Below are 21,150 nucleotides of genomic sequence, written 5' to 3' on the forward strand. Positions count from 1 at the left end.
TCTCTCTTCCTCTTTCCATCCCTCTCATTCTCTCTGTCTATCACACCCTCCATCTCTCTCTTCTCTCTCCCCCTCCCATCTTGCTTTCGCTTCATTTCTTTCTCTCTCCACCTCTTTCTCCCTCCCTCTCTCCTCTCTCTCTCTCTCTCTTATCTCTCTCTCACCCTCCTCCACACATTCTCTCTCCCTGTCTCTCTGTCTCTCTCTCTCTGTGTGTCTCTCCTCTGCTAACCACTCTGTCACACTCTCTCTCTCCTCTCCCTGCTGACTCTGCCCTTCCTTGTGTTCCTCCACTCATTTTTTCCATGGCTTTTTTGGGTGCCTCTTCCCTCTTTCCCTTCTCCTCCTCCCTCCTCCTCCTCCTCCTCCTCTCTCTCTCTCTCTCTCCCTCCTCCTCCTCCTCTCTCTCTCCTCCTCCTCCTCAAACCACGCGACGCAGCACATCTGACGGCAATGGCGGTTAACAGAGCCCGTCTCTCTCCCTGCGCTGCCGCCACCACAGCAGTTAACTTAGTCCAAACCAGATGTTTGTTTTATTCCCTCGCTCTAGAGACATACAGAGAGAGAGAGAGAGAGAGAGAGAGAGAGAGAGAGAGAGGGAGACGGAGAAAAAAAGAAAAAGGGAGGCCAAATGAGAAAGCGAAGGCCTTCTCCTTCTTGATTTTTCGATGGGAGTCTTCCTCTTAAAAAAAAAAAAAAAAAAAAGCCGTTTTTACACGCCTCTCAGCGGGTTTAGGGTGTTGTCCTCCCCGGAGAGGAATGCTTTCTACTCTCGCTCTATTCTTGAACACCAACATCGCCCGGGTGGGGGGGGGAGACGAGCAGACCTCCAGGATTTTTTCTGCTAAGTTCTTCGGCAGGAACGAGCCCTCCTAAGACTGTCTGACGCCTGCCCCGCTGTGTTTACTTAACCTCTATTTGACTAGGAAGCTTGTGCATGAGTGACACTCGCTTTCCTGGGAGCGATAAGAGCATCGTGACAAACATAAAAATGCTGCAGACAAACAAATATAGGTTTAGGAGTAAAAACAAAATAGTTAATGTCATTATATGGATGTGATCACCCAGCGGCACTCCAACAGCAGGATCAGGAGCTTAAATACTGTAGAGCTGAGAAGTTTGAACCCTAATCACCTATCACAATAATCACAATATCAGTGGTTAATGCTAGAAGTCAAGATGCTGGATGTCAGGTAAACATACAGTTTCACAGTCTCACATGTTGCCTGATTTATCATAATAAGAGTTTAATTCCAAAAACAAGTAAGCACATCGTCCCCTACGAATACTGAAGGCACACACAGAAAAATAAGGGTGATGCCATAGAACAGTGATTCTCAACCTTTTTCATATCAAGGACCCCTAATTTAGTCCACATTAGAGCCACAGACCCCCATTTGATGAGATTTTGTTTCTCGGACCCAAATCTGAGAATATTTTTATTGTTAGATATGATTTTGTGCAGAATTCCATGACTATCTGTACTGTAGGTAGAGAGATAACTATGACCAAAATAGTCAATCTTCTACATTTTCTAATTCTCTAACTTCTTGTAAATGAAAAAATGCTGAGGTTTAACAATTGCTGGGGACCCCCTGAGAACCACTGCCATAGAAGAACTGTTTAAGAACCATTTTCGGTTCCAGTTCGCACCTTCATTTTCCTGTGTGCACCCATTGGACCAATCAGTAACAAGACTGATGCATCACCACTCCAAGTTTCATCAAAATCGGACCAATTAGTGAAGCATTTATGACCTTCGAAAAGATGCAATTGTTTACATTTAGCGCCCCATCGGTGTAATGTTTTTAAAGCTGCATCATCCCTCCAAGTTTCCTCAGAATTGGAAGATATTGATTCTGAGTTTGACCTTTAATTATAGCGCCCCCATTAGGCCAATCATTGTACATTGTAGCCCTAACCCTATAGACCACAGTGTGAAGATACAGGCTCTGGGATTCATGAAAACCAGGCCAGCGGTGTCTGATTTCTCCGGGAACATGTGATAGCCAACATTTGAAAAAGGAGACAGTAATTAAGAAAACAGATATTTAGAGATACTGAAAGCTGAACTTCAGGTAATGCTTTTTTTTTTTCCCGTTCCATAATGGAGGTGCAGCGTTTAAGGAACGGAGCTCATCAATTACACTGGCCCTGCGAAAAAAAAAAGCCTGTAGGCCCGACAGACCCACCTACTGTAAAAACTCATTAAAATACGACATTTAGGAGAGATTAATTATGAGTGGAATTATCCTAGGCTGGCAAAACACTCTGCTGCGGGCGGGACTCATTAGAGCGGGGGGGACGGGGGGGGGGGGGGGGGGGGGGGGACGCACCTTCAAGATATCGACGTAGGGAACGCCGTCGGGGCCGTAGCGGCTGCCGTTGACCTCGATGTGTTTGAGCCACTGGATGTGCGGCTGGGCGTCGCTGTAGACCTTACAGTGGAACTCCACGTCGCTGCCCAGCACCACCGTCTGATTGGCCGGCAGCCCCGCCTGGAGGATGGGCCTGTGAGGGGAGCGCTCTGATTGGGCCCACACAGAGAGAGAGAGAGAGAGAGAGAGAGAGAGAGAGAGAGAGAAAGATGAAGGATGTGAGGATAAAGTAGCGTTAAAGAAATTCAATTAAATTCAAATGATGTGACTGCTGATGATCCCACTTATCCCTAAAGACTTTCTGACAGCTGCAGTTGTTGCTCAGGAGAATAAAAACGGTAAAAACCCACACACTGCTGATGCTTTCATGCCATTTTTTTTACTATACACTGCAGCAGATGTGCTATTTTTTTTGCGTATTGTTTTGTATTTGATGGTGGAAAAATATGAATAAAAAGTAATAAAAATACACAGCAGCTCTAGTCTTCATCAGGTGGTTAATGCTCCATTATGTTTGTTTCCTTATGCATCTTGATGTTTTTTTCATTGCCTATACTGATATTTTCATGTAACGTAAACAGTTACATCTTTTTTTCATCAGGTTGTCTGCTCTAAACCCTCTTGGGATTATTAAACCACTTGTACACATTTATTTATCCTTTGTTTATAGTCTATTTTCTTTCTTTTCTGCACAATTTGAGACAAGCAGAGGCAAACGGAGAAGTAAAAGTAAACGTTTCTGTGTAGTTTCCTCACCTAGCACGTCCAGCTGGTAGGTGTGGGTGATGGTGCCGTACTTGTTCTGCACCACGCAGGTGTAGTTCCCCCGGTCCGACGGCACGGCGCTCTCCATCACCAGACTCCACTGCTGGTGTCTCAGCTGGTGGGGAGAGAGGGAGGGAGGAGAGGGGAGGGAGGGAAAGAGAACTGCAAGATTAGAAGAGGAGTAACATGACCATGCGTCCAAATTTGTGAGGATTCCCTGCGTTTTTTGAAGAAACCTCAGGAGGGGGCCTGATATCGTTTTTACAGGCGTGTGATGAGGAGCACAAAACAGTACAAATTCAGTTCAGTCCTTTCTGAACACAAGGACAGGATTGTGGGAGTTGTATGGAAATTTGCAGCTAAGGTGTGAAGATTCACAGTTAAAGATAAAGCTGCACTAGACAAGATTTTTATGTCGAAATGCATCAATCTTATCAGCTTAAATCACAAAGTGGGGCTGCAAGAGAGAAGAGCGTCTCATCCCCACTAATTGAAGCTCTGTAGATCAGTGGTTCTCAACCCTTTTCATATCAAGGACCCCGAATTTAGTCCACATTAAGGCCACAGACTCCCATTTGATGAGATATATATAATATATATATAAATAATATTTTTATTGTTAGATATGATTTTGTCCTGAATTCCATGACTATCTGTATCTGAACCCCACGTTGAGAACCACTGCTGTAGATTGCCCAAACGAAGTTCTGGTGTGATTTTTGGTCACTTCTCCACTCACAGGAGGTGATGAAATGAAACCTGAGAGTGAAATCCAAACTGTCTCCCAAACAGCAGCCTCCTCTCTCATCTCTTTGTTTTTTTTTTTGTTATAAAGCATCACAGACCGGCCGGCTGGTAAACATGAGCGAGCTGTGTGTGACGTTTACTGACCTCACTGCAAAAGGATTTGTGGGTATTCAAATTTGTCAGACACTGACTGTCGTTGCCATTTGGGCCGTGCAAAGTTGCCTCATACAGTGATGCAACTTTTACTTTCCTTTAATTCCATACTGCTCAATAAAGAACAGACATGATTTGTAGAAAATGGTTTTCTGAAGTGCTGTAAACCGCAGCTGCACGGAGCAGAGCACCACACAGTAAAACTGAGGTGAAAAGGATTGAAGAGCAGAGAACAGTCTGGTCAGTGTGCGGTGCAGACCTGGACCATCTATTATTATGAATGAATTATTATTATTATGAAATGTCTTTCAGTTACACTGAGCAAGAGGAGCAGAAGAAATGAGGCAGAGACGTGCTTTACTAATGCCAGAGGGAAACTCAGGATTCAGGATTAATTGCCATATCAAACAAAGATGGCAAGAAATTAGTTTCAGTGCGTAATCACATTAAAAACAGAAAAGCATAAGCCTCAAACATTAGAGCAATCAACTGGATGAAATGAAATAATACTATAAAGAAAGTTTTATCTTCACAAGGGATTATTTTCATAAGAGTTGGCTCTAAAAAGAGTGAGGGAGCGCAGGGTTTGTTTGCACCTTTTGAAATTGGTTCCATTGTGCCAGTCAAGAGCAATCAATCCCAGGAGAGTAAAAAAAAAAAAAAAAAAAAAAAGGGGGGAGGGGGGTAGATCTGGTGTTGGTAATGTGGACCAGGTGTGGCTGGATGGCACCGGCAGACAGACACTAACTTGACAGATCCAGAAGCCGCCACGCATCGACAGACAGGGACCTTCTCCACCGCTAAGTGGAAACACGCCGCCGCCGCCGCCGTACTTACTGCAGCGAGACGAGCGTGAAGTGAACTCCTCCGCAAAAGGTCAGGATCACTAAAACGGGGGGCGGGGGGCGGGGGGGTGGGGGTGGGGGGTGGACTGATGGGGAGTGATGTCAGCAAGAAGGCTTTTGGTGGAACAGTTAACATCACCTGCGTAGGAAAAAAGCGCCGACTAAGAGAGAGGGCTTAGTGTTTTCACAAACGTTTAACCCCATGCGTTTTAGGTAAGCGGCCAGTCATTCACATAATATATGTCATTGTGACTGGAGGAACACACTCTTCTTACTCTCTCCCCTCCTCCCCTCTTCTTTCTCTCTCTCTCTCTCTTCTCCCTCTGTCTTACACACTCCTCCACTCTCTCTCTCTCTCTCTCTCACTTGGAGGCGCATGCGGAAAATAATGTAACAGTGTAAATATTATGCCTGTGTGTGTGTGTGTGTGTGCTTTCTGCAGTTGCGTGGTAACATAGACCAGGCGGCCCCGGCAAACTTTTTTTTTTTTTTTTTTTTTTTCGCAAAAAAAGCGGCCGCATGGCTCCACCCCGTCTGCCCCCTCTGTCAGAGTCAAACTGGAGTCAATGGCGGCTCTCATGATGAGCGGGTGAGCGACATTCAGTCCACATTGGGGCCACGGACCCCCATTTGAGGAGATTTTGTCTCTCAGACCCAAATCTGAGAATATTTTTTATTGTTAGACATGATTTTGTCCAGAATTCCCATCTGTATTGAGGGATGACAGTGAAACAAATCATTCTTCTGCATTCTCTAATTGAGTTAACTTCTTGTAAATTAAATTATGCTGAAGTTTAACAATTTATTAAACTTTCCGGGGACCCCCTGGAACCACCTCAAGGACCCCTGGTGGTCCCCGGACCCCACGATGAGAACCACTACCAGTCAAAAGTTTGGACACGCCACATTTTTCTTTATTTTTCCTATTTTCCACATTTTAGAATAATAATAAAGACATGGAAAGTATGAAATACTGCAAATGGAATTATGCAATGACCAACAAAAAGTTTTTAAACAAATCAAAACTATCGTATATTTTAGATTCTTTAAAGTAGCCGCCCTTTGCCTTGATGGAAAGACAAAGGCTTTGGAAAGAAATTCATACATAGGATCAACTTCACTATTTATATTTGTCTAAGAAACTAATGTCAAGCATTTAAGCAGAAGCCTTTAGATCAAAATGGCTTTAAGAGAATGAAAAACACAGACCATTCAAGGTGGGTCCAGACTTTTGACTGGTAGAGTAATTTATGTCTTAATTTCTGTTGCTGTTGTCATGTGGAAACCTCTATCTCTTAATTTAATTTTCATGTTTGCATTTCAACTGAAGGATTACCTTGTCTTCTATGGATTGAGAAAATTTTATGACACTTGGGTTTATGAAACATTGGATAAACTCAAAACTACATGGTGGTCAGAAGTTGACATTTTGGCGATATGAGGTTTTCACCTGACAGCGACGATATGATAAATCTACTTCATAAATATTTATAACTGCTTAAAAAAGCGGGTAACTCTATTCAACAAAGGGAGTTTTCACAGGCAACACCCACTCATATTGAATTTTTACTGTAATAATTAGTTATGAGTGACATTTCTACTTTAATTTCCCTCCGTCTTTCCCTCAGCTCATTTAATTATTTCTCTATACGTGCCGCTTGCCTTTATTACCATGTAACACTGGCTAACCCCCGCTGAACCCGCAGCATTAGTCCCCGAACGTGATAATCCCATCCAGTCCAATCATGCCAGATTCCAAACAGAATTAAATTATTAAGGAGCTTACTTTAGAGTCATAGGAGGCTTTAAAGGTTTTAGGGCTTTGGCCGCGGACCTACAGAAGGACGCAGGCCATGGGAATGGACAGGGAGGTTCACACTGCAAAAAGTCTCCCAGTCATTTAGCATTTAACGACATACAGAGTCCGCAGCAGTTGTGCACGGGTAAATCTAGTGGGATGGGATTATCAAGTGGGAAAGAATATACACCTAAACGTGTCATTTACTTTGTACTGAGTCTTAAAATGCTATTTTTCTTAGAACAAGTCAAGAAAATTGCCAAAAAAGCAAGATAATTTCACATTTGTATTCAATTTAGCTTGTTTTAAAGAATTCTCTTAACAAAAGTGATAATATCTTGAAGCAGCTGGAGTGATTTGCCGTACTTTAAGATATATCTGCTTGTTTCAAAGAACCAGCAATGGAAATTAGTGAGATTACCTCACCCCAACTGGCAGATTCCTTCACGTACTTGAAGCAAAACAAGAATTTTAAACCAGGAGTAATGATCCGTTAAGATAGACATTTTTTGCAGTGTGTAGGAGTTGAGTCAGAAACACAGGAAGCTCTGCTCCCTTTATAGTCCAAGCCCTCAGTCTTCACCTCGCAAAATAGCGCTGTCAGAACCGGCGGGGCCAGTTACCAGAATTTATGACTGTGTCAGAGCGGACCAGTGGCCCGGATCTGTGCTACCGTCTAATTTGACCCACAGAGAGGGAGGAAGCAGATAGAAGTGACCCTGAGGGCCGGCTGTTAAAGCTCCTGAAGTCTGTGAGTTTGGCTTTGCACGCCATTGCATCAACAGGGAAGGAAGGACGCTGTAAAATTGGAAGTATGAGAGTTGAAAGGAAAAAAACATGAGGTGAAATACAGAAGAAAATCAAATAAATAGGATAATCTGTCTTTTGATAGCCATGGTGTATTTGGGTAAAGCGACAGGAGGGAGGGGGGGCGAACGGTGGCAGTTCTAAAATTAAAAAGATTCCAAAAATAATCTTGCAAGGTGTAGAAATTCCAACGCGGCCTACAGAGACTCACAATCGAGCCTGTGTTAAAATCTGGAGGGGAAAAACACGGATTTAAAGCGCTTAAAGTCTTAAAAAGTAACAGTGTGGAGCCAGTTTAAGAGCTTTGCCTTGGAAACCTGTCAAAACAGGGATTGAAAAATCAGTCCAGCACCGAGCGAGCGACCTGGACGGAGCGAAACACAATTATTACATTGTCGGCTTTTGTCTCGCTTGTTACCGCCGCGGTTTAGCATGAGCACAATGAAATCCCTTCCGCCATATGTGGCAGCACACAACAGCATCGGCTCTGGCTGTCAAAGCCTCAGGCCGCTCAATAGGCCCGGCGACACGCCCCTCTCTCTCCACCTCCATCTGATGGCTCAATAGAGAACGTGACCTCTGACCTTCAGGCTCTGCCCTTCCTCCGCTGTTCTCTGTGAAGGCGCGCGCTGGAATTTTATTTTCCACTTTACAAATTACAAATTACCTACACATCCTGTTTACCGTTCCGTTTGACTTCGACAAACGATAACATTTGCTTCTCTTTATTGCTTTTCAATAGACTCACAATGTGCTTGGAAGTGAGAACTGAATGTCAAAACGACTTCCAGTGTGTTTGTCAGGGAAAAGACTTTGTGAGAATTGAGTATTGAGAAGTACTGTACTGAAATTTTAGTGTACAGTACTATAGGCCTACATGACTATACAATAATACATAGGATTCAGGCAATATGGGCGTTTGAAAGCCCATAGCGATACTGATATTTTTGTATTGAAGGCGCTGATAAGCTGATATTTCTGCTGATACTTAAACTTAACCTTCTTTGTGTCAAAAATTCAAAGTATTCAGTGTTTTCTCTTCAGGATTTTATTCTTCTCAGGGTGTAAAAGCCTCTGAAAGCATTTAGAGCATCATGGTACACTAAAACTCTCCACTGAAACCCAGACTGATGAAATTCTCTTAGTGTCAGCAGCTCTTTAAGGCAGAGAGAATATAGTTACAGCATAATAAAGTCTCTCTCACTCCCTCCTCCGTTTTACTTTTTGTTCTAGTTTGCCTTGGTAAATCTCATATGAATTACTTTAAACATAAAGGCAGCAGAGATTCCTCATCAGTCACAGACAGACTAACATTATCTCCACTAATAAAAGCGTCTTTATCTCTTCTAATGGTGTCCACTTAAGTAACAGAATTTTGTCCATTGCGCTGCTTTCATGATAAATGACTCTCAACGCTGCAAAAAAAAAAAAGCCATCTAATCTTGTATTCGGTTTTAAATCTTATTGAATCCCACGATGTTCGGGCGGGAACGAGAGAATCAATCTGCCTTAATTTGAGTTTTCGTCGCGTTTAAAGAAAAATTGTCGAAGCAAGTGAAACTCCTCTTGGGAAAACAGGTGAAACTGTCTCGCCGTATTCGTATATAGATCTCTTCAGGAAAAGGAATAGGAGATGAAACCAGACTTTCACAGTTAGGGAACAAAGGAGAACACGGTGCATCTTCTTTCACTCCGGTGTGAAGGCGGGAACTACTACTGTCGACAGGTAATGGGGCTTTAATGGTCTGCTCCGGCTTTACCTTTCACACCTCTACAGATCTGGAGGCACTTAGGTAAATGACAAACCCGCTGGTAGGTGGTGCTGCGCTGATCAGCATGGTTCGGATAGCAAGTCAGTCAATCACACACACACACACACACACACTGCTGAGAGATACGTGACAAAATCATCCCATCACCCGTCACAAACCTTAAAATCAGACACGGCCGCGTTCATTCAGCCGGCATTAACCACGGCTGTCAAATCTAAAATGATCTTGTCATTCAGCGGCGCGTTTCAATGCGGGGTGCAGGGAGGAGACGGGCTGCACCTTGAGGACCCGGCTGCAGGAATAGAGACTTTAGAAGGCCATTGTCAGGCTGTCAGAGCTCTCCGGGTGCCGCCCCACACCCCCACCCCCCACCCACCCATCAACCCCACCCTCCCGCCACCCTCGCTAGATGAACTCATCACAGGCAGATGTGAGGTGGGGTGATGAGTGACACTCATTTTGTGCTGCAAAAAATGTCCGTTTTAACCATGAATTTCATCTTAAAGTCACAATCCACCACATTTATATCTAAATAAACATCAGTTTTGCTAAATAAATAAAACACAACAGCGATTCAACCTGTATCCAGTTCATGAAAGCTTTTCCATTTGCTGCTCTAGACACTGGTAGCTCTTTCCCAGGCAGATCGCTCAATTCAATTAAAGATAATGTGACTTGATTCAAACATTTTCACCGAATCAAGTCATGTTTTCTTCTTTTAGTGCGAGGGCAAAATGAAGCTGTGCTGGAAACAAGTCAAATGACCTCACCCCCAGTGGCTGAAAAATACGATTTTCAGACTCAATATGAGATTAAATAACTTTTTTTTTTTTAAAGGGGAGTTTTGCTTTATTTGATAGTTTACAATAGAGAGAGAGAGAGACAGGAATGATGGGATTTAAACCAATGACATCACAGGTAAATGGTGTGTGGCCTTAGCAACAGGAGCCACCTGGATACCAAGAAAACTAAATACACACAGAAAAATAAAGGTGCAGAAACTAAAGAAACTTTCAAACTAATTAATTTGCAACTGCACAATATACTATGGAGGGGTTTTGTTATTTTCCACATTTATGCATTCACCCACCATCCAATGACTAAGAATTAAGAATCTTTATTTTGACCTAATATCTTTTACTACCTATTAAATATATGATTCGGTTCCACTTTGCACCTTTATTTTTCTGTGTGTACCTTTTCAGACGGACATTTCTTGCAGCGTGTGATACGGGGGGGTTAGCAGAGGTTTTGACATGGGGGACGGGGTGCAGCGGTCGCCCCTGACCCCCCACCCCCCCCCACCCCACCCCCACCCCGAGGCCGGGCCGGTGTCACAGGCCAGGAGCAGCACCCTGTTTAGCTTGTCTGTCACCCAGCACCCGCACACTATAGAAGGTCATTTCTCCGCTCACCTCTCTCAAGGCCAACAGCGGCCTGTAGCAATTGGCTACTGGGAATTCAAACGGCAGGAGGGGGGAGGGAGGGAGGGAGGAGGGGGGGGGGGGGAATCATGTGATCACTTTTAGATAAAGACACTGAAGGGAACGTCTTAATAATCGCCATCAGACTCACTTTAATCGCAGTACATGTGCAAGAATTTGCATTTGGTGACATTGGTGTATCTGACACAGAGTTTGATAGTGCGTCACCCTCTTATATCACCTCTTATATATTAACAAAAACCCTTCTACAGCTCCCTTTAGATATAATTGTATTTCTTTTCCCAGCACTTCTCTTTTTACACAATCATTCTATGGCCTACACTCATTCTATGATCTAGGAATTAAAGCCTTTTTCACTGTATCACTCGATGTAAGTCCCTCCGGATAAGAGCATCAATTAAACTCCTTTATGGAAAAGGTACAAAAGGCAATACTGACACATACAGCGTGGTGAAAGGCCAACAGCGGCCACACGGTGACTGGCTAATGGAGATTCAAAGGGCTCAGAGTCAGGAGGGAGGGAGGGAGGGGTGAGTCACATGGTCACTTTTAAATAAAGACATGGGGGGGAACGTCTTAATAAGGCCTCAGTCAGCTCCTAACATCTCTATCGCAACCAGACTCACTTTAATCACTGAGTACGATATCATTATGCAAAGGAGATATTAGAAGTTGTCTTTTGCAGATGAATTTAATTGCAGACAGTGTGGTAGGGAGGTTTTATTTCTCTGTAAATAGTCAGAATTAGATTAATTCTAATTGACAAGTACAATAGGGATTTGTCTTGGGGACATTGGTGCCGATACATATGACTTAAAGAGTTAAGCAGTGCATATATGCACGGTGCCAGCAATGTTGAATAAATCACATCACTAGGGGGAATGTCTGCCAGTTTCTGAAAGCCTAATTTCAGACTTTTTTTTTTTTAATGCTACCCGAAATTGAATTTAGAAACCGAAAAAAAAAGAAACAAAGCTGGCAAAACTAGCTAATTTCTGGCTAAACACAGCTAATGAAAGTTCTGAAAACGTAAGGAAATTAATTAAGGGAGATAAAGCCCAATTGTGTCTATCAAAGCAGACACAACGAAAAAAAAAAAAAGTTCCGCTGCTAACCTTGTTCTGTATTAAGACTTTTTCACACTTTTTTACAGACTTACAGATACTGTAATAACAAAAAAAAACGTCACTGCCAAACATCAACCGGGACCAGAATCGCTTTAACCGCCAAGTAACATATTCCTTTAACATAACATCTACCATTTGGTCGACACTTCTATCCAAAGTGCCTCACAGTGCCATGAGTGCATACATACATACATACATTTTCAGCATGGGTGGCCACGGTGGGAATTAAACCCCCTCACAGCAGCAGAAGCAGCAGCAGCGGGGCCCGGTGCCAAGCTCTGCCCCACCGGGCCGTACGGGGCGGAAAATGTCCAGGAATTTGTCTCGGTGGCTCGTTGACAACTCACAGTGTCACAGTTCATACTGACACAACACAGCGCAAGGACGGCGGGACCTCACGTACAGCTATACATATCACTCCATCCATTTATAACATTTATAAGCCGTGTGTGGGTCCCTGCAGTGTGTGTGTGAACAAAACGGCTCAGAGGGAAACGCACCGACTGGCGAGGAGAGCTCAGGTCCAGCGTGCCATGAGGAAATTATACTGATTAGAATGACATTAATATCTTAATTACCACCAAAACATCTCTATCACACTATTTAGCTTGCCACTGGTGAGTCGGTTTGCACAAAAGGATGGGACACATGGGGATTCGTGAGAGAAAGCAGGGGGCTGGTGAACAGATGGAATAAATATTTAAGTGCTTTGACTGGTCGATTTGGGATTAATTTGCTGCTAACAACGCAGAAACAACCTTTATCAACGGCAAATCTTCATGCATACTAAACACGCTAAAAGTTGCTGTCAGAAAGCTCCACTCCAGTCCAGCTCTCTGCTCTGAGGGCTGGTGACAGGTGTGTGTGAATCTGTGTGTGTGAGTGTGTGTGTGTGTGGTGTGTGTGTGTCAGTGAGAGAGAGAGAGGGAGAGAGAGAAAGAGAGAGAGCGTGTATATATCTGTGCATATGTGAATGTGTGCGTGTATATATGTATCTGAGTACGTGCTTGTGGTGAATATGCACTAATGTGTATGTATCTGTGTGTGTGTGTGTGTGTGTGTGTGTGTGTGTGAGTGTGTGTGTGTGTGTGTGTGTGAAGACAGGCAGAGTGGGGACAGAGGGAGGGAGACAACTGCTGTTGGTCTGCTGGGAGCAGATGTTGGAGATCTCTGTAAACTGTTAATAGCTCCAGGATCTCATTACATTTAACTCTTTAAAGGCCAAATCCTCATCAGGGGAAAAGCAGCACTACCCCACTTCATGTTTATCATGCCTTTGTCAAAGGTTATCATTTCAATGCTCTCGAAAAATTTGATGACACTGAACACTTTAAATGCCAAATCTTTGGAAACATGCCAAACCACCAACATTTGCCACACTACCGGCCAGGTTTCTGCTTATTATGTTTATTTCAAATGTTGAAAGTTCTTTTATAATTCTATATATAGTAAGATTTCATAACATTTAACTTAAGAATCACCAACCTTTTCCCTCACTCTTAACCTGGTTTATGTGTATTTTGAACCTGCACTTGGCGCACAAGTTGCTAACTTTAGATGGGTTTTTTTATATTTTTTAAGGACAGTTGGTGATCCTCTCCCCTCAGTGTTAGGATCCAGTCTGCAGGGCTGCATGTGGCTCCAGAGGCGCGGGTCTTAAACTTGTCAACAAAATTAAAATGTCTGTGTTACTGTAAAACTTCATTACATTTAACCAGTGTTGGGGGTGCGTTGTAATGCTCGGATGACTTTTACGTGGTAATTAGCAACTTAACGAGTTCGTTTTTCAATTCTTTTAATCTGTTATGTGTTATTTTTTAAAATTAGAACGAGGCATCTTGTGCAGACGACACACTGCTAACTGAAAAAACTCCATCTGAGTATACTTGATATAAATGAGATTGGTTTACTGTTTTAAAACTGGAGCACTAGTCTGGCATTGCATGACAGAAAACATACTAAGCACACGCCATATTGCTGTGGCATGTTTTTGAAGTGGTTATCAAAAAAGTACTCCAACAAGTTACTTTTGATAGAGAGTAGGCTTCTTTTAAAAGAAACCTTCCCCAACGCTGCATTGAAACGTTGAAAAGACAATTTTTGAAAGGCGAACAGGACCAGTGTTTTTCATCACTATAGCAACTTGTAATACTGTGGAAGTTGATAATGTTAGAAGAAGACCTTAGCATCACCTTAGTGTGTTTATTGAGACAGTAGAAAGACAGAGGGAGAGAGAAGAGAAGGATTTGTGTGGATTCAGCCAAGGATCCTGCCCATCTCTGGGCATCATTTTAGAATTTCTCTGTTATTAAGTTTAAGTTTATTTAAACCAAAACACACGTTTTGACTGTTTGAATTCCGATGTTATTACCATACTGAGTTTGGGCTTTTAATCCTACAGCTCAGGGCCATTAAAGGAACAGAAAAGTAAACCAAGCCTGTTACTTTAAGCAGTGCCATTCCACATGAGAGTCTGATGTTTAGAGTGAATCCGATGACAAAACTGAGTACAACAGCTGTTTGCTGCACTGTGCATCTGTCAACACTATGCTATCACGCTAGCACGCATGTATCTGTGTACCACTCTGATTTCAGCACAACAGTTTGACCCACCATGATCCCTCTAAATTTATTTGGGCCGGCTTAGCTGGGGCTAAGTCTGGCCAGGATCCTGTCAGGGGAAACCAGCCCCGCAGCCTGTTTTGAACCTTTATTTACCCAGGGAAGATTCACGGAGCGTTAACGCTCTTTCAGCACCGCACTGCTTCATCCACTTATAGACATTCACACCAGGGAGCTGCCCGGTACAACCTGCCTGCTCTGCTGGAGTGGTGGGGGATTAAAATGCCTTGCTGAAGGGCACTTTGATGCTGGTTAAGGGAGAGGAGAGCGTTACCCACTCACGTCCCTCAAGCTGCTGTTCTGAGCCGGCGGGAGGATTTGAACCAGCGTCTTTCTACTCTACTCACAACCCCGCTCCCACCTTCAGGCTTTAGCGTATTTCAGTGCGGTCTGACTCACCTTGATCCCTCCCATCCTCTGCTCTCCCTTAAACTCCTTGCCGTTCTTCAGCCAGTGGATGCTCGGCGTTGGGTTTCCGGCCGCCGCACAGCGGAACTTGACGGTGTTGGCGGCCGGGATGGCCAGAAGCTTCTTGTCCATCCGGTCCGGCCTGGTCCAGTACGGCGCTTCTGTTGGTGAAGCACAGAACAGGACTGGGTCAGTCATGTCAAACTATACGTGCACACATTTTAAACATGGATGCTCACAGTGGGAATTGAACCTCTTACTCCAGCAGTGTCGACACCATGCTCTTCCCATTGAGCTACACAGAAACACATGAGCATTTTTGACTTATGCCTGATTCACAGTACCGTGGGGTCTCAATTATAGTATTTCACCCTATGATTGTGCCTATAGGAGTGAACAGTATGTACTGCTTCTGTTTTAGCTACCTTGCTCTTTGTTTTAACAAATCTGTCCCTAAGGATTTTTCCACTTTCTGGTGCATTCTTCATAATCGGACTGCAGAGCTTCTCAGCAGGAATTCATGGCTACAGACGAGTTATATTTGCTAACCTTTCTTCAGATTGCTGCATCTTGGATGAGTTGCATACAACACCAGAACAGACGTGAGGTAGTGTTTTTACCAGAAATCCTGCCTCATCTCTCTGACAAGCCAGTCTGTGGTGTCTGTTGTGCACAGGCCATCTGCAGACCCGCTCTGTTACTTCTCTCAGCATAAATTCAGCCTTACAATGAGTGACCATGCCAGGAGTTCAGTGTCTACCTAGGACACATGGCTGTTGGTGGACGCTCACTGGCTGTAATCACGGGGGCTCGAACCTGTTACATTTCCGTTAAAAAACCCTGTCTCTCCAGCAGAAAGGCCACCCCGCAGCCCCAAGAGAAATGTTCAGGACACCCGAGCGGCGTAAACGTTGTTTGACAGACGTTGAAAGGACGCGAAACGGGCGCGTGAAGCGTCGCAAGGCCCGAACAATGCGTATCGGCTTCAGCCACCGGCGACAATGCAAGAGTTCATTTGAATCGTACACTCCCGAAAGTTTGGGAAGTGTCAGGGCGATTTATTGAGTTGTATTGAGAAGAGGGGGGACAATGAGAGGGAGCAGCGAGTCCGGGCCGGCCGGGCGACACTCAGAGAGACCTATTGTTCCTGCTGTGTGGGTGTGGAGGGCAAGAGCACTGATGCATGGCTCACTCTCTCTCTCTCTCTCTCTCTCTTTACGGGTGTGTGTGTGTGTGTGTGTGTGTGTGTGTGTGTGTGTGTGTGTGTGTCCCGGGACAAAAGCTGGGGAGGTGGCTGACCGGTCATCAGATGTCTCTTTTACTTTCTAAATGCAGAAGGAGAGAGGAGCTAATTACCATCTCAATGTCTGCGCTTGTGCGTGTGTGTGTGTGCATGAGTGCATGTGTGTGTGTGTGTGTGTGTGTGTGTGTGTGTGCCTCTCAGCCCCTGGGTCAAATAATAGTTGAAAGTGATTGTTAGCCTGGAGGAGCAGATGGGTGGGGTTTATCCCATCAGGACAACTCAGGTAAGTTGTCAGTCACAGAAGAGAGATAAAATACTTTGCTGTGATCGCCTCAGGTCTGGTGTGTGTGTGTGTGTGTGTGCATGTGTGTGTGTGTGTGTGTGTCATGATGCCTGGAGTGAACTGATATATTTCTGACACACATTTCTTTGGCTCCTGCCATCAAACTTTGGCTTCGGCTTCACAGAGTAATTACAACCAGACCTGCAGAGTGCTTCGACCCTCCTGATGAAAGACACAGACAAGTCTTCTTAGAAAGCAAACAAACAGAGTTACTTCACTCTATTGAACACCCCATAAACTCTGAGTGTGTGTGTGTGTGTGTGTGTGTTTGTGACAGTGTGTGTGTGTGTGTGTGTCTGTGTGTATTAACAAACTCTAATGGTTGAAGACTGCTTGCTGCTTGAGTTAGAGACTCCCCAGCTTGCTAAGACAAACACGCTCCATGTGCAACCACACACACACACACACACACACACACACACACACACACACACACACACACACACACACACACACACACAGTGCTTCCACCTTAAAAGGGAAATATCTGTTAGATTTCATTACTTCTCGCCTGTCTCTCTGTGTCTCGGTGTGTTTGGAGCGACGCACCGCGCAGCGTGGGACAACCCTCTGAGGAGTCTGAACACATTGTTTTCTTGGCGCCGCAGTCAGCCACACACACACACACACACACACACACACACTCCCTCGCACAGAAACACACACTGATTTTTAAACACTCGCTCCCACTGTGTGGTCCTCCTCCCCCGGCCCGTCTGCTTCTGAAAATGCCTTCCCACTGGTGGTGATCTCCTGCCCATAATGACAGTTTCAGCCCAAAATAGACGCTTCCATGGATTCAGCGCTATGTGGGAACCTCAGACAGAGCAACTTTCTATTCATTTCTACATAAAAAAAACATATTGTGATTGTTTTATTTGCTGAGTATGGCGGTTGTGATGTGAATTGTGATGACTGTGGCGGCCTTCAGGACTCTTTCTCAGCACTTAAAATGGTGATCTGCAAGACTCTGCAGCGCTCATTGCTTGTGTTTCTGCACTGCACTTCCCACAGATCACCTGTCAATCAAACAGTGTGTGGGCGGAGCTTGGATTTTCTGTTGATGCAGGTTGAGTTTCTCTCTTCTCTGTCTGTTCAGCCATGGTGGCTATTGCTGCTCATGCTAGCTATGAAAGACGTATCCCGGTATATTGTTGACAACCTTGACTCTTCTTGACTTTTCTCTTTACTGGGAAAATGTACTGTTTGGTATCTACAATAACAATAGTAATAAACTTCAATAATTATATATAATCAATTTGCTGATTATTTTAGCGAAATTTCATATTCATAAATCCAAATTTAGCCATTTTAAACCTTTATTTATAGTATTTGAAAATGAAACCAAACAGTACATTAAAACCATTTTAACTCAAAAAATAAGAAAGCTGCAAAAACCATCTATTTGTATTCTTTGTTTAATGTTTTCACTTAGAAGATTCCCCCTGGCTTTGATGTTGTTTTGTCTGTATTAATGACTTCTTTGTTTGTATGTGATTTCTACTGTCAATAAAGAAAAAAAAAAAATGCTCATGCTAACTACCCAGTTCTTCTTCTTCTGTTGACTCCAAACAAACCGGAAACGTAAAACACACCAGAGGATTTTTCCCAGGAAAGACCTACCAGACACCGGCTGTTTAGAACAGACAGTGGAAAAGCTTTATGAACTGGATATAGGTTGAATCACTGTTGTGTTATATCAATTGGTGATGGAGAGAGTATTGTGATATAGACATTGTGATGAAAGGGAACACATCTTTCAATACTTTTCATGTGTTGGTCAGGGATTCTCCACAGCAAAAGAATCCCTCAGTTAGGGGAAGCGGTCTGAAATGCCTTTCGCTCTGAGCAAAAAGAAAGAAGAAAAAAAAAAAAACGCGGCTTTTTCTAATTTGGAAATCACAGCAGTCAATATTTTGATATGTTCAATATGTTTTCTATTTGTTGTGGAGTCCTGCTCTGTGTGCCAGCAACACACAGGAATCCCGTCTCACATGTAATTGGCAGGATGGTATTTCCTCAGCAGAGAGAACGGGGGAGGAGGGGGTGGAGGGGGGGGGGGTGTTGAGGGGTGTGGACCAGAACAGATAACCCTCTCCCCTCATGTGGATAGGCTTACACACAGTCATCGTAGTAGAAAGTGGTATACCATGACAGATACTGTAGTGTGTTCTCTCCCAGCTATGCACGCTACACAGTGTCAGCTGTGGAGGGGGGGAATCTCACCGGGAAACTAAAAATACAGAGCGGTGTTCCAGTCTGCTGTTTGTTTGGTTTTACGTTCGATTACAAACTCCCAAACCGGGGCTGAAGAGAGGCAGGGAGAGAGGCCAGGCAGCGGGAGAAATTATGTATCATTCACACACACACACACACACGCACACACACACACACACACACACACACACACATAGGCACACAAGCACTACACACCCCCAAATATGCATGCACACACACACTCAAGGTTGGGTAGGTCTCTTTATAAATGTATTCCATTACAGTTACTAGTTCTACTTCATCAAAACTGTAATCAGTAACGTAATCCAAGGCATTACTCAAACTCAATGATGTATTCTGATACTTTTATTTAGTTTCAGATTACTGAGACTGATTATAAGGCACAGCTGAGAAAAAGTGAAAAATTACCAAGTTCAGGAAATTAATTTTAGGTCTGCACACAAACACAACTTTTCTTCTGTGCCACATTTTATAAAGAGGTAAAGAAGAATTTAAAAAGGCCTTCTGGGTTTCTCCTTTCACTTTGAAAGTATTCCCAGAAGTAATCCTCTAATTTTTTCATAAGTATATGTAATCAGCATACATTATTTTTATAGGCAGCGTAAAAGAATACCGTTATATTTTTTGGGGGGATTTAGAATACATAATGGCATTACAAGTAGGGCTGGGCAATATATCGATATTATATTGATATCGTGATATCAGACTAGATATCGTCTTAGATTTTGGATATCGTAATATCATGATATGGCATAAGTGTCTTTTCCTGGTTTTAAAGGCTGCATTACAGTAAAGTGATGTCATTTTCTGAACTTACCAGACTGTTCTAGCTGTTCTATTATTTGCCTTTACCCACTTAGTCATTATATCCACATTACTGATGATTATTTATCAAAAATCTCATTGTGTAAATATTTTGTGAAAGCACCAATAGTCATCCCTACAATATTGTCGCAATATCGATATCGAGGTATTTGGTCAAAAATATTGTGATATTTGATTTTGTCCGCATCGCCCAGCCCTACTTACAAGTACTCTGCACACACAAAGTCACACGGCTATACATGCAAGCACCAAGAACACGTATACACACACACACACACACACACACACACACACACACACTACACACCACCCCCCTTCCCCTGTCCTCCTGTTGCTGCCTGTGCGGCTGTGTTGCGGGTCACAGGAGCGTGACTGTGGGTCTCTATCAGTCCAACTTAACTGCAACAGCAGCAATTATCTGGCGCAGGACACGCTGCTCTGCCGATCGCCGCGGCACAAGGCCCTTCAGCGCCGAGACACCGATCTGGGAGAAGGTGGGGCGTGGGGGGGCGGGGGGGGGGGGGGGTAATTGTGTAATTGTATAATTTGCCCTCGCTGACGCCTGCGAGCACACGGGCAGATTTCATTACAGATTACAGTGGGGCTCTTTGAAGGCTCGCTGCCTGCGGGGACTCAAGGCAAACAGAGCCGGAGGAGCGGGGCGGCCGGAGGAGCAGCGTGGCGTCCGGCGCTCTGCTCTCCTGCCAGGGTAAACATGGAGGCCGCATAGCTCAGGAGCACAGCACAGCACAGATTAGGCTCTGTTAGCATTCCTCCACCCCCCCCCCCTTCGCTTGACACAGGCTCAGAGTGTGCAAGCCTACTTCTGCACTGCTAAAAACATATACTCTTTAATAAGTCATGATCATTGTAGGGGGGGCGGACTGTGGATCGGTCTCTGAGGAAAGTTTGGAACATTATGCATCTCACCACTGAGTTCAGGCATCTTCAAAATTAGGCTGATTGGCCCAATCTGGGGACTGCATCATTCTTTGGGGACGACATGTTTACTTTACTGTTGCCTTGTTAACTCCTGTATTCACTCTTAAAATTGATATATTTCCTAATACCTTGATTGATTGATTGATTGATTGACTGACTGATGTGTCTATTTAAGTGTTCTGCACCAACAACAGCCAGGATGGCCACATGACAAATCACAATATACATTTCCACAAATTCAAAAGGAAAACATTTCAAAGACATTCAATTTCCATGACAGAAATGTCATATTATGTTGGATACAGTGTTCTCTGTCTTAGTTGCCATGCATTTATAAATATAAATCTTGCTAAGACAAAAATCTCCTCATTAAAGAGCCAGCTCAACATATCACCTTCAGACAACCAAAACAAATCAGGGTTCTTCAACTGAATTCTTTCAAATAGAAGATAATAATAACACAAATGTGAAAAGTCTTCCAAAAAAGGTGAGACAATTTCAGTTGTTTTGTGTCTCATTTGTCTCAAGAATTCTCTTGAAAGGAGATACAACATGTTGAAATAAGTCAGACCACTTTCAAGAAGATGCAACCTGAAAGTCCTGGAAACAAGTTCATTTGTATTGGAAATAAGTGAAATCATCTCACTCCACTGGTAGATTTTTCCTCTTATTTTAAAATTAAGTCAATACTA

The 21,150-nt window shown here is 43.7% G+C and overlaps 1 protein-coding gene across 5 annotated transcripts in view; it reads right to left on the minus strand.

Moving 5' to 3' along the window:
* fgfr3 (fibroblast growth factor receptor 3) overlaps window positions 1-21,150 on the minus strand; it is a 52,692-nt gene that overhangs the window by 22,220 nt on the left and 9,322 nt on the right. For all 5 annotated transcript variants that reach the window (XM_071546710.1, XM_071546706.1, XM_071546709.1 and 2 more), the window contains exons 3-5: window positions 14,859-15,028; window positions 3,135-3,258; window positions 2,337-2,527 (exon numbers count right to left, since the gene is read on the minus strand). In XM_071546710.1, coding sequence (XP_071402811.1) covers window positions 2,337-2,527; window positions 3,135-3,258; window positions 14,859-15,028 — 485 coding nt within the window. The remainder of the gene's footprint in view (window positions 1-2,336; window positions 2,528-3,134; window positions 3,259-14,858; window positions 15,029-21,150) is intronic.

Source organism: Centroberyx affinis, unplaced genomic scaffold, assembly GCF_046629955.1.
Source record: "Centroberyx affinis isolate AG114_WGS23_722 - 3 ecotype Tasmania unplaced genomic scaffold, CSIRO-AGI_Caff_v1 ptg005391l_1, whole genome shotgun sequence".
Lineage (NCBI taxonomy): Eukaryota > Metazoa > Chordata > Actinopteri > Beryciformes > Berycidae > Centroberyx > Centroberyx affinis.